At 31.1% G+C, this 15,312-nt stretch overlaps 1 protein-coding gene across 4 annotated transcripts in view; it reads right to left on the bottom strand.

Annotated features, from left to right (window-relative positions):
• The window catches only part of LOC127702263 (uncharacterized), a 249,338-nt gene that overhangs the window by 177,756 nt on the left and 56,270 nt on the right, over positions 1-15,312 (bottom strand). The window contains exons 10-14 of one of the 4 annotated variants that reach the window (XM_052206389.1): positions 14,382-14,522; positions 10,545-10,625; positions 9,305-9,361; positions 8,690-8,778; positions 6,122-6,946 (exon numbers count right to left, since the gene is read on the bottom strand). The exons of 2 other annotated variants lie outside the window; for them this stretch is intronic. In XM_052206389.1, the coding sequence (XP_052062349.1) occupies positions 6,794-6,946; positions 8,690-8,778; positions 9,305-9,361; positions 10,545-10,625; positions 14,382-14,522 (521 nt within the window). In that variant the 3' untranslated portion in view covers positions 6,122-6,793. Of the gene's footprint in view, positions 1-6,121; positions 6,947-8,689; positions 8,779-9,304; positions 9,362-10,544; positions 10,626-14,381; positions 14,523-15,312 lie in introns of those variants that run through there. One more of the 4 variants, XM_052206390.1, reaches the window with a different exon arrangement.

Below are 15,312 nucleotides of genomic sequence, written 5' to 3'. Positions count from 1 at the left end.
CATTTTGAAAAATATTTAATACAGGCACCATGCCTTTTACATGTAGTAATCACGCATGTATCACAGGTGTATTTCCTTACGCATGTGATTCACATGTGAAACGCATGATCACATGTGTGTATCATGCGTATCACATGTGTTTTTCACACATGTGTCACATGCGTGGCATGAAACGTCTCTTTCACATGCGTGTGACACGCATGTGAAACGCATGTGTCACGCATGTACACATGTGTGGCATTTTTGCCAGTGTATAAAGAATGAGGCGCGGTTAAACATGTTTGCGCCCTCCCCCCCCCCCCCCCCCCCCCCCCCCCCTTACCTTTAACAGTAGTGTAACAACACACATAGAAACAAACTATCAAAATCAGTGGGAAAGGGCGCTTCACTCATAAGATCCATACAAAGCAGAAAAACAACTTACGAAAAGCCAAAGACACAAAGTACAGGTCTGTGAGTACTCGCAGTTACTGAAATTTTGATCGAAGCCTATAATAACGATCGATTAAAAAATCATGAATATAAGACATCCAGCATTCAATAGATTTAGTGTAGAAACGTCATTAACAGTCAAAGAAAAAAATGACCTTGTACAATGCCAAAATATAGGTATTGACAGATTGTAGGACTGTGAATGTACATATGTGTACACGTATAGCCATACATTTAGTTGAGTTTTTATTTATTGATTACAAAATCAATATTTATCCAGATAAAACAACATTCAAAGATATAGTTACAGTGTCGAATTGGTAACCTTTTAGTCTCAGAATAAGTTTTTTTAAAGGATGAATAAGTTTACCCGGATTGTAACTAAATTTGATGGCTCGGTAAACAACATGTCCATTCTTGTCTTTTTATTTGTAAATATGTCTATATTCTATACAAGTTCAAATTTGCTGAATTAACACATAATTCTAAGATGTGTAAGGTAATATCACCCCTGTAAGGTCATCTATAAAATATATTGTTGTTACATTATTAAATTATTACACGTGTCTAAACCAATCCAAGAAGTAATCAAGCATTTCTATAATGTCTTTGATATTTTGAAAGACCCTCTACAGTTTTCTGAATATTATAAGTGGCAATGAGGGCTCAATTTTGACACTAGTAGTTTGTTCCTAAGTGTATTGATGTCATACAATTATTAAGGTAATCTTTCTATTGTATTGGATTACTTGTTCTATTATTTTTAAATTTTTTTTGCTACTTAGCATATATCCTACACTTTTATGTTTGATATACGCAACTATTGGTTTAACATTGAATACTTGTACACATTCTTCGTCAAACTGCAATAAATGCCAGTGTTGGATGATACGTTTTTTTTTTATTTTACGTATATATGGTTTATATTTAGTTATTAAAACTAACGGAATATTTTATTTTTCCTTCGATTTGTTTTGCTGTAATTATACAATAATTCAGTGCGGTCAATTGATAAAGCATCAGTAATACTATCATCTATTTCGACGTTATCATAACCCCTAACTAATCATTTCACTTTGAAATTAATTGGATTGTTTATCAAATGGTCAAGATGTTGGCGTACGCTTAAAAAAAAATCCTTCTAGACAAAGGTCTGACATATATTTGGTTACTTTTATTGTGGAGGTGCTGCCTGAGTGACATATATCAACAATATCCTTTTGATTAAATATTTACCCAATTACTCAAATCAAAAAAAATTCAAAACTCCTCAATTTCTCAATTTCTTAAAATACGGTTAATTGAAGAGAAGATATTTTGACTGCAATATTTGAATTACTATTTTTGTTCTTCAATTTGTCATAGCTACGCAATGTATTACCCTAATTGATCTCTATCATTTTGACGGGAATAGTTTTGAATCAGCCAGTTTTTTTTCGAGGAAGATGACGTATATCTTTCTTTACCATTACCAGAATGTTTAATAAAGGTAATGTTTGAATTGACAAAAACCCATCTGCATTATTATTTATTCTTAAAGCAGCTTAATTTGCCACTTTAATATTCCTGCTGTATCTCCAAATAAGTCAATATAGAATCTGATACAAATAATTTTTGAATCGTGTAAATTCATGAATATTTTCATTTATTGTATACCTTAAAGCATGAAACTTTTTAAACGTGAATAATTTCGCAATCTGACAACAAGCGTAGATCATAACATGTCGTGGTCCGTGCACTATTTTCAATGATACTATGCGTGCTGTAAGGAAGATAAAACGGAAGTAAAAGATATGTTCATCGATATCTTACAAAATGTTATTTCCGCCAAAATGAATATATTTCTTTTGGGGGAGGATGGCTTTGTTTTTAAAAAAATCTTTAAATCAGGTCAACCAAGGAAATTCCCACCAATCATTTAAAGGTCTTAAAGACGTTGTTCTATCACGAGCTGTCTAGATGTCATTACCTTTGTATAGTGTAGGAAGAATGCTTCCCTCTCTGTACGTTAAAAACCGTTCCAGCAATAATGTGTTGCCCTATTAAACATTGATTTCCGCCATTATGCAGTAGCAGTTTTTTTATTATTGCAGACCTTCATCTAGATCGAAACACTATGGAAAAATTACCAGATATATTGTTAACCGTTTTCTCGCCAAAAATGCATGTAATATTTCTCACTGGACAGTAGAAAACACATATCAATTGCCTAACAATCATTCCCAGGTAAACACCATCATAGGTGTTACAGTGCATACTTATTGGAAACAAAGAAAGAAGCTTGACTTTGTTTTAATTCATCCATTATAAAAAAAAATACGATAATATAATGGATCAACAAAACCTCGTTTGTGACATCAGAATGAGACTTGGCTTCGAATTTATACTTACAACGATCAACAAGACAGGTGCCAGATGCGTAGAAGGTATTTTAACCCATTCGGAACACCTCAGATATCCCCAATCTTGAGTTTTTAGGAAGTGGTACATTTGTAAGTTGAGTATTGTTAAAATTTTCGACGTTTTCCGTTTTTTCACCATGATTTCGTCAGTCTTTCTTCCACTTATGGTTGATTCTACCTTTCGTAACTTCCGACACTTTTTCTCCTTAACTTGTTAATTTTATACTCTAACTCTATTGCAGATTGTTAATTGATTATGACAAGACGGTTAACTTTATGTATTTACATACGTTTAAACAGATATTTATCTTCTCCTTTGCACGAAACGTGTTATTAGAAACAATTTGCTCAAAATGAAATATTCTGAGATGCATATGTTGTCAGATTGCTGTCAAATTTATACTTCCAGCACTTATTCTTTATTATAAAGTTAATTGAGGACGTGAGGTATGTTGTGTTCATTTTTATGTTCTATAAAGTTTTTATAAATCTAATCCTGAATGTCCAGTTTTCCATTTACGAGTTAGTTGCTGAGGATGCATTGATTCAGTATCATTTTATGTATTAGGCTTATTTTCGCTCACCATTCTCAATTCCTTACATTTTAGCATCAAAGTTTTTCTAATCTTTTTGATTTTTTGGCACGTTTTTCTCGCTTCTTTATATTTTAGCACCAAAGCATTCTTTATTTTACATTTTTGTTGACACATTTCTCTCTATTCTTTACCCCCCCCCCCCCCCCCCCCCCCCCTTATTCTCTATTCAGTAAACCCAAACCAATCCCTAATATAAATAATTCAGCGGCTGATTAAGAGTTTTACATCGACATTTAATAAAATCATGAACACTTCACGATTGCTTAAACTGCAATTTTGATATTTTTGTGAAATTTTCCCCATAGTTTAATAAAAATACCAAAATACATTTCAAATATAAATCGAAAATTTTGATTGATAACTTTGATAGATAGTTGTCTCATTGGCAGTCATACCACATCTCCGTATTCTTTTCGGGTTTATGTTTTACATTACAAATAAATTCCTATTTGCGGAGAGCGGCATTCAGTGTTCATGAAAAACATGTAAACTTTGTATTTTTTGTACAGTTTTTATTAACATTTATATCTTGTAAGTGGATAGCTACATTTGACATTGTAAATTGAATGTCCTTAAATTTGATCGTTATGTAAGAATGTTAAAAACATTAGTAACTACAATTAGTTCAGGAAAATATAGATCAAACAAAATATACATAATGTGTTGATAGCTAATGAGACGATGAATTGAGAAAATATATGTCAGAGGATGATCATTGTTCTGTGCTGAATAACATTTGATTTACTAAAAGTATCCTGAAATATTTTACGGTATTTTTTTTTCACCAAATTTTTCATTCAAATAACAAGTTAATTTAGTTTGATCATATTTTATTTGAAAGAATAGTAAAGTATAAAAAAAAAACAAGTTATAACAACATTGGGAAACATTATTTGTCATTACAAATATTAACACATAACATATTTAATAATGACGAAAACATGCTAGGAATGCATGTTCTATAAAACAATATACATGGAAAAAACAACTATTACAATATCATGAACATAAGATGGAATATAACTTACAAGTAGACTGGAGAGTAGTGAGTAAAAGCAAAAGGGGATAGTTAAATGTTTTGAAACTATTCTTCTGCAAACTGATTGAACAGAATAAACATATGCAATAGTGTGCTCAATGTGAGGTACACAAATCTCCAATACCAGGCTCCATAACGATTTTTTTCAGATATATACATGTTCAGGTTTCGTGATGCCTAGTGATTGAATCTGCATAATTTGTACAAAATGCTGTTTAATATAGAAATTTGAATAGTTCTTCATACAAGAAAATATTGAAATATAATGTACCTGTACAAAACAAAAACAAGCGTGCAATTTCGATACGTTTGTTTGCCTACTTAAAATTCTTACAAAATAAGCAAAAACTGAAACATCTTTATGTATTTTGATCGAAAAATGATATTTTTTTCACACATGTTACTTGATTTCATTTACAAGTTTTAAATCTTTCCAAAAATATATATCTGTTGTGTAATACCGTACCATGTTAATGAAAGCAAGCTTTTAAAAATAAAAATCGATCTATATCTGGTGGTGTTCCGCGAATGCGTGGTAGTGTCTTATTAAGTTGAAAAGGAAACAAAGATGAAAAAAACACTTAACAAACGGAAAGTAGACAACTTATTATACCAAGCACTCACGAACGGATTAATCTCTTAAATTTAGCCTTTTTCCGGAAATTGGTGTTTTCTTTTAATAAAATATTCTTCCTTCTTTCGCGTTAAAACATGAGTTTTGTCACCATAAGTAATTATCTAAATCGTTTAACATTTATTTGAATCTAGATACACTAAACAATAGAATAAAAAACGTCAATATTTATAAGCATGTGCTATAAAATATTTTATACCAAAACACGGGTGTTAAAACTGATTTGATTATTATTAACTTAACGCCGAGTGGCAAAACATGTTAATAGGCAAAACCTATGTTGCGAGCGATTTAAAGTTGAATCTTATTTGTTTTATTCCAAAGGGGATGAATAAAACACACAAGTCAGAAAAAAGGTAGATAACATTATGGTCAACCTAAAAACGACATAAACACGTAACATTCTACACAACATAAAGACAATAAAGATTGAGTAATACGAAACCACAAACAAAAAATATTGAAAATACCTACAAAATGAGTCAATCGTAAAGTATCCTAGTATAAAGTTTTTATGATTGAACAGAAGTTTTTCTATAATAATGAAATAATAATTAGTGTTCAATGAAATTACCACTTAAATTTCTATAAACAAACAATTAAAGAAGTGCAATACAGGACAATGAAAAAGAAAATGGCGTTACGGATTTTGAATTAATATGGCGTAATGTAACTGATAAGATTGTAAATTGTTTGATAAACTTAAGACCGAATTATAGACCTTGATGGTAATTAAACAATAATTTGTTATTGGAAACTTCTGTTTTAAAGTTGAATAGGATGTTATATATAAAGTTATGTTTAATTCATGGTAAAACAAAATAGCACATTTATATACAGTGTAAATATTCGTTCCGGCATAAGGTGAATTTGGACGTTTCCTTTTTCAGAACTTTAAATGAAAAGCGATGAAAAAACAGATACAGGAAAGATACATATTTGAGCCTGTGTTTAAAGCTGGCGTTACTCAACAGAAGTCATTGGGGCCGTAGAGCAATATACACTATAAAGGTACACATTACATAGAATACAATTTTATTTGAAAGAAAAATAATACATGTAAATGAAAAGATACATCAATAATATAAGCTGTATCATGAAAGTTTTTTTGTACATTATTTGAGTTTGCTATTCAGTACACTTTATCAATCTAGCAAAATGACAACGACGTAAACCACACACACACACACAGAAACACACACAGATGAAATATTTTTTAAATGAGTTTATGCATGACCTTAGAAATACGCGAAATGACAAAAAAGACCCTGCAGGATTTCCTATTTAGTTGCTGATTTTTAAAATTACAACTGACTTATGACCAGTATTCTCATCCGAAATAGGAATGTATTTATCGTCAGAATTCTCTGATTTAAAAAAATTAATAGACTAGGGTCTTGATATGGTTTTCTTCGTTTCTGTATTTTAAAGTTTTTTAAGTCATTATTTTCTTTCTTCTTCAATGTTCCGTATTCTTATATTTTAACACCTCATGATTTTATAATTTATTTTTTTTGGTCCATTTTATCTGTAATTAATATTTTGACCATAATTCCCTTTTCACTAAACCCCATCAACACCCTCTTATATAGTTGCGAGTGTTCAAGTGATGTACTTTAAACTATGTACAATGATTCTATAGTGTCCAACAATACACTTGAATACAAATGTAAAAGTGTTAAAAAGGTCACTAATCAGAATCATCCGGTAATGGGTCCGCTTTCCTTGTGAAATCTATATCAACATAGTCGGTTTTGGATTCAGCTCCAATGATTGGACGTCGATCTGATTGGTTACTTGTGAAGGATACTTCTATATATGTCAAACCATCCTGATTTGTGCTCTTAAAATAAAATGTTAAATCATGTATAAGATCAAAGTATAAGTCCTTGATAAAGTTGATACTTAGAAATATTACTTCAAATACTTTGAATGTTCTAATGAGTTTGTCAAATTAATGTTTGCATGCTTGAAATGACACTTCCTGGTTTTTAAGTATCTCATTGAATATTACAAAAAATAAAAATGATACATAAAATAACTGCTTTACTATCTTTACCATAACGAAATGTCAGTAACTTAATACAGTTTAATTTATAAATATATGAAGAATAGCAATTGTAACCATAAATCCATTCACCAAATATGTTCACATTAGTTATACTTGATGCAAAAAATACAAAATGTAAATAGAAAAAGATTTCGGTTTGTGTATTTCATTGGATCTGATGACTTGTTTAAATAACACAAAAATCAATTTCAATGAGAAAAAGATTAATTTATATTCAAATGACTAATAACACCAACAATAAGATACCGGAACTTAAAGCAAGTGCATCCTCAGATTAAATATATTCGACTCCACATACGCCATCGGTTAAATTGTAATGTAGCACAACTCCCGGTATCAACCATTTATTTTCATAAATAAAACAAACAGGGACAAGACTATTTTTTTGGTAATTCAATGATGTACTGTGGATTCATTTATTTTCGGAGGTACAAGTTTTTGTGGATAGTGGAAAAATTACATTTTTCGTGGATATTCGAATTCATGGTTTTGCAAAATTATGTATGCAAGCCTATGATATATTTTGTTGAACATTTAAATGCGTGGTTCACCTACACCAAAGAAATCCACTAAATTTACTATCCACGAATTAAAATATATCCACAGTATTTTTTTTTCATCCATAATTTTCAGTGAAAGCAAACTATTTATTCAATTCCCATCTTGAACAAATTATTTTCAAATATTTTAGAATTAAAAAATGTGTTTAAGACATGCCCATTAAATGGTATGTCATTAACAGTACAAGACCATCTGGAACAAATTATTTTTCAAATATTTTAGAATTAAACAATGTGTTTAAACCATGCTCATTAAATGGTATGTCCTTAACAGTACAAGCCCATCCGGAACAAATTATTTTTCAAATATTTTAGAATTAAACAATGTGTTTAAAACATGCCCATTGAATAGTATGTCATTAATAGTACAAGAATAGATGTTGGAGGATAATTTTACTTTTATTATTCACCGTGTTATGATCGATCACTGTTATACCGATTTTAAATTCAGCCACTATGTTACAATTTTAGTAAGAATAAAACTATAATAATAATATATGACATGTATATGGCTTTGGAAACGATAGCGATTGAAACAGCGGATACTTTTCTTGACAAACAAGAAACATTTCTGCTCAAAAACACAAATGCTCTTGCCATTACCGATGCGGTAGCAGTAAAGTATGTTTGGGCAAGGAAAAATTGTATACATGTATGATACTTCGCATTTGTCTTATCAAAATTTGTCTTTTCTTTTTTCTTTATATTTAAAGCATATGTTTTTTTTTGTCCTTTTTGGTTTATAGCTCTTCATCCTTTTAATATGCTTTGGATTTTCAAATATTTTGGCCTCGAGCATCGATAGAGACATTTTTTGTGGAAATGCGCATCAGGTGCAGAAAAACTGGTACCGTTTATGTTGTTACGAAGTATGTGCAAAATAACATGCTCAACAACTCCCGTTTATGATTTTGGTCCTTTACAAAAATAATAAAATTTATCAAGTTATACAAACCCGTCCAGATGATTGTGCTTCTAAAGGTTTATGAATAAGCAACTCTCCGTCCTCTTGATTTGCATAAACACTTTCATCCTCTGTGTTATCTGTGGTTCAAAAATATCACAAAAGTCAAATGTTGATAATATGTGGATAGTTACAAATAGATGAGTGTACGAGTACAATAAAAATGCACTTTTACTAGAAATGTTATCGAAAGTCGACATGGTTGGTCTGCATTTAAATGATTCAATATTTTTTGTATTCCCATGTGCTTCAGATTTCTCTATAAAAATGATAATTCGTCAAATGTCAAAAATAGTATTCTTAAAATCGAATAAAAGCTATCTTTTGAGGAGATAAACTCAAACCTAGACTAGCAGGTTAAGTATTTAAGGAAACTGAAAAAGACGACACGTTCAATTGTTGTCAATCACAAATCTACACGTAACTTTAGAAGTCGTCTTTATATTCGAATTTCTGATCTTACATAAATTACTGTTACATAACTGATTCTGACAATTTGCATACTAATGCGAAGCATGAGTCGTCATATTGTAGGAAAAAGAAACATTGGTTTTGGTTCCAGTTTTTAATTTGATTTATAATAAGAACAAAATATAAATAACTTACCTTTATTTGATTTGTCAACAACTGCATATTCATTATTTTCTGTCTCAATTGCATCTTCTGAAATACAATAACCTGGTAGATTAAATATATAAACGCTCCCCAAAAAGAAAGGCAGTCGAGATTTAAACGGCTGGTATGAAATTGTGTGACGTACAAAAAAATGTATGCTGTGGATTTTTAATGATGTCTTTGAAAAAAATGTCAATCTATGTTCATTTGGTACTCTAAATATGGATAGTTGTTTCATTAAACATTATACCACACCTATTTATTTTTGTACATAATGGATTTGTTTGTAGATCTATATAGTTACAGAAAAAGGAAAACTAATTATTTGCACAAAAATACCATAAACACTTAAAATAAGAATAGTGTATACAAGGAATAATAGAAAATCGGTAAAAGTAATTTACAACAATATATAAACCTGCTAGTCAAATGCGTTTTGTTAAAATATACTTTTTCACTTCTTTGGTCTTTTAGAAAATGTTGCTTGTGCTGTATTTAGACCCCTCTACCAAGAAATTTGTTTTGCATGCACACGTATAAAAATTGCGTTTTTCGTCCAACGCAATCATGGGTTTGAACGTTGTTTTCAATTTAGACTTGTTTATATTTTTTGTTTGGGATTGTATTATATTTGCCTTCGGGTTTATACGATCAGTTCATCCTATTTCGACTCTTCAAAATTCAAGAGTCTATCCTAAATTGAGGTAAATTATATGGCCTTCCAAATACCGTTTCGATTCCTAACATCACTGAAGAGACATTCATTGTCGAAATCCATTATGGTGTACTAATTTTTGCACCTTTTGTTTGCGGTATACCATCTTTTACGCACGTATATTGCTTTCTGTTTGGTATTGAATTATTAATTAAGATCCATTTTGTTACATCTGATGATCCGTTTATTTGGCAATCATCAAGGCAGTCAGCAGGGTTTAAGAACATCAGTTGTTCGACCTGCTAGTCAAATGCGTTTTGTTAAAATATACTTTTTCACTTTTTTGGTCTTTTAGAAATGTTGTTTGTGTTGTTATTAATATTATCAATATTAGAATTTCATGGAAACAAACGCACCAAAGATATCAAGCTTATGTTTTTGTACCCGGGACTCGCGTTTCATCTAATACCTAAATATGTAAGACTTATCTACATGTATGACGCTCTAATACAAACATTTGGGAAACCAAATAAGTTACAATGTAATTAAATAAGATTATTTATGAAAGTGACTTACCTTTGTAGTGAACCTTTTTAGATTTGGATTTAACAACAGAAGCATACTCTGCACTCGCAGGTTCATCTGAATCTTCTTTTACTAAACCAAAAATAAAAATTGAAAACAATGCTCTTCATCTAATGAATCAAGGTTAAAAAATGATCATGTTTGATAGCTGATAGAAAAGAATGAATTACTTGTACTATTTTTATTTCTTTAATTCTTTCTCATACTATTTTCCAGCCAATAGTTCCATAGTCATGATGGACTATTATCCTCCCCTGGTACATTGTTTTTCCAATCCTTCTTCCCATTTTTTCATAATTATTTATTATTGGACGAAAATAACTGCATTGGCTATTTTCGCGTTGCTTGGACTATTTCACAGGTACACTTATACACTGAAACATCAAATAATCACAAATCATCAGATAAAGTCTCCATACTGTGTCTGCCGTTGCATTCATCATTATTCTGTTCACAAATTAAAAAAATGTGACTAGGAGCCATGTTTAAAAAAGAAATATCCACAGGAAAATTAGAGCTACAATTCTCATCTGCGAATACTTTTGTGTAAGTAACATATTATTTGGTAACGGCAATCGTATGCATGAACATTTAAAACAAGAATTCCTGATTTTGATTATGGGAAATCAAATATTAACATATGACACAAGGACAAACATACCATCTCATACACAATGTACATGTATATGCAACTATCTATGTTTTACCAGATGGTGTATGAAGATTCGTTCAAAGTGGACTTTTCTGCATATTAAAACACGAAATGACTGGTTAAATGGCAAATATCAAGTATTTTGTTCCTTGGATACCAATTATTAACCATGTCTTCGTTGCAATCGGTATTATACGTTGAAATAAATATTTTTGTCTTGGTGTAATAAGAATTCCCGAATATGTCTGTAATATTGGCGATTTACGTAGTCCTTCTATAGCAATTAATTAATGAGTGAAGTAAAACAGATGTTAATTTTGCGTCAAAGAAAACACAAGCAACACATAAAGAGATCACACAATTGTTTTAACAATATGCAGCCGTTCTTGTACAGTCTAGAAATATAAGAGAGACAACTAAATATTTTTTCTTTCGTTTTGCCTTGCAAAACTAGAGGCTCTAAGGAGCCTGTGTCGCTCACCTTGGTCTATGTGCATATTCAACAAAGGATACCCTCCAAAATTGTAGACGAGAATAGAATTCATGACAAAAATCTTGTTTTGTTGATCTTGTATTGCTGATCATTTAGTCTGTTTAGTTTCTCTCTATCTTCTTTAGTTTTTGCTCAAAACACAAAAGAGGGTAAAAAAAAATCCTCATATAAGGACAATCACTCCTATAAAGAGTGACAGTCTACTAACAATATCAGCAAAGTTTGACTTGTTAGTAGATCTGGCCTTGCTGATCATTTTTGTTATTTATAGTGTCTATTTATCTATCTTTATCAAATAACATGTATAAGGCAAAACGCAAAATAAATGGTAAAAATCGTCATTTAAGGGCAATGACTCCAATAATGAGTCGATGAACGATTTCCTCCATTTGTCTTCATTGTAAATCTTGTCTTGCTGATCCTTTTTGCTTGTTTAAGTTTCTATGTATCTATTATAATTTTTAAGATATAAGGTAAAAACGCAAAAAAACAAAAATGGTAAAAATCGTCATTAAAGGGCAATAACTCTAATAAGGAGTCAACTGACGATTTTGACCATTAGAGTTATTTGTAGAACTTGTCTTTCTGATCATATGTACGATTTAAAGTTGTATCTCTATTTATCATAGTTTTCAGGATATTACTAGAAGGCAAAAATGAAAAAAAAATGGTAAAATTGTCATTTAAGGGCATTAACTCCTATAAGAAGTCGTCTGACAGTTCTGACGTATATGGACAATTGGTAGAGCTCACAATTTTGAACATTTCTGCACCTGCCAGATTTTCTTTTTTCGTAACAGTTTTCAAAATAATAGACAAAACTTGCATTTTACCCCTATGTTCTATTTTTAGCCATGTTGGCCATCTTGGTTGGCAGGCGGGGTCATCGGGCACATTATTTAACTAGATACCTCAATGGTGATTGTGGCCAAGTTTGGTTGAATTTGACCAGTAATTTCAGAGGAAAATATTTTTGTAAAAGTTAACAGACGACGACGAACGCCAAGTGATGAGAAAAGCTCACTTGGCCCTTTGGGACAGGTGAGCTATAAATACTCAAATATTAACAGGGTCGTAAAATCTTATATCTATTTCTGCAAATTAGGTACAAGAGATAAGTATTTCCTGTTTCTGTTATATTCCTGTATGAATTATTCATGCTAAAATGCTTTGTTTTATAATTTTAATTATTTTATAGCAATCGACTTTACATAGAAATGGACCACCAATAGTTTAAATAAATGTGGATAGTGTCTACATGTGGACACAGATGATGCCCCCGCTTGCATATCATATAGTTATAAAGGGACATAACTGAAAAACGGTACAAATGAGGCTACCCAAATTTGAACTTGATCTGATTTTTGTGGTAATAAGCATTGTGTGTAAGTCTAACAACATTTGGTTGAGGCTAACTTAAGTAGAGAACAGAAACTAAAATTTCAGCAATTTTTCTATTTGTAAACACGCATATCTCTAGAACGGTTGTGTTTAAGTTTTATAACATTTGGTTGAGACAAACAAAAGTTACAGAACGGAAACGAAAAATTCAGCAATTTTTATGTTTATAAAGGGACATAACTCAAGAATGGGAAAAGTGTCACCACTACATTTCGTACTTACTCTGTATTATGTAGTGATAAACATCGTGTATAAGTTTCATAACATTTGGTTGAGGCAAACTAAAGTTAGAAAACGGAAACAAAAAAATTGTACTTGATCTTAGTTTTGTGGTAATGAATATTGTGTATAGGTTTCATAATGTTTGGTTGAGGCAAACTTAAGTTACAGAATGGAAACTAAAAATTTTGCAATCTTTCGATTTATAAAGGGGCATAACTCAATAATGGTTAAAGTGACACTACCCAAATTCAACTTGATCTGTGTTTTATCAGTGGAAGTCAAAATTAAACATTGCATTGTATAAAGCATTGATTGTAGTTGATTCAACTATAATCATGGACAAAGGAAGATAACTCCAATTTTTGTAAAAATTACTTGATATTTAGAAGAAAATAAAAAGTTTGCAATTTTTCCATTTATAAAGGAGCATAACTCTAGAACGGTTAAAGTGATGCCACCAAAATTCAAACGTGATCTGTGTTTTGTGGTAATAAGCATTGTGTATAGGTTTCATAACATTTGGTTGAGGCAAACTTAAGTTAGAGAACGGAAACTAAAAATTTAGCATTTTTTCCATTTATAAAGGGCATAACTCTAGAACGGTTAAAGTGACGCCACCAAAATTCAAACTTGATCTGTGTTTTGTGGTAATAAGTATTGTGTATATAACATTTGGTTGAGGCAAACTCAAGTTAGAGAACAGAAATTAAAAATTTTGCAATTTTCCATTTATAAAGGGGCATAACTCTAGAACCGTTTAAGTGACGCCACCAAAATTTTAAACTTGATCTGTGTTTTGTGATATTAAGCATTGTGTATAAGTTTCATAGCATTTGGTTGAGGCAAACTCAAGTTAGAGAACGGAAACCAATTTCGTACGTACAGACGGACAAGGGTAAAACTTAATGCCCCCACCGCTACGGCGGGGGCATAAAAAATTGATCAACATTTCATAAAGGGGGATTGGGAGATGAAACACTAGCTTAAATCAACATCATTGTAAGTTCCTCATACAAGTCAGAAGCCTCATTAGTGTATGTCTTTATGTCAAGTTACATACCTGTTTTGCTGTCTTTCTTTCTTCTACTGATAAACACTAATAGAATTATAAGTAAAACTAGAACTGCACTACCACATCCGATGCCAATTGATAGCGGAGAAACCGATGTTGTTGATGATGGTGATGATAAGGTGGGTTCCACTTAAATATGCAAAGAAAAGAAAATAAACAAAGTGTAAATGTACATATATGTATTATTCATGATTATAGTATTATTATAGAAATATTTACAATAAAGTACTAGTACTGTTAATTCAGAAATTAATGCGTGCATTTATTATTTCAATTTTTGAAGAATGAACAAAAATGTTACTTTAATTATTGCGATTTTAAGAAAAGCTATATACAGATATATGTACCAGATATCAGAATAATCTTAGTATTGCGATACTCAAGGAGTCGCATTATTCGCATTAATAAAAACCTCGCAATATTTTCTGAATTAACAGTATTCTTTTTTCGTCTCTATTAGAGTAACTTGATGAAATGAGTACCCGCTTTTTAAATTTTGTGAAAATGAATAACACTCACCCCATCACATAACGAGTTTACCTCTTCATATCACTGAAATTATTCACTTAACATATGCCTACATAAAAAGTATAATATATAAAAAAAAAAGCAGCAGCTAGATTGCCATCGGGACAGCGATCCACCATTCAAATGTAAACTATTAGTCACTTTAATGTCCTTCAAACATGAACAAAACCCATACCGTATAATCAGCCATTAATGGCCCTGGCATACAAAAATGTGAAACAATTGAAAAGCGGTCAAATATGTTAAAAGAATAAACGAGAAAAAAAAAACTAATATGGCAGCAAGCAACCGACAACAACGATTGAATTGCAGGCCCCTAACGTGAGCTACGCATAAACAGAGTGTTTAAGTGTTAAACCTGAGGCCCAGCCCTCCTCGAACCTTGGAAATT

The sequence above is a fragment of the Mytilus californianus genome, unplaced genomic scaffold (genome assembly GCF_021869535.1).
Source record: "Mytilus californianus isolate M0D057914Y unplaced genomic scaffold, xbMytCali1.0.p SCAF_5, whole genome shotgun sequence".
Classification (NCBI taxonomy): Eukaryota; Metazoa; Mollusca; class Bivalvia; order Mytilida; family Mytilidae; genus Mytilus; species Mytilus californianus.
The sequence above is the reverse complement of the archived record's forward strand: the minus strand, read 5'-3'. Positions and strand labels throughout refer to the sequence as shown.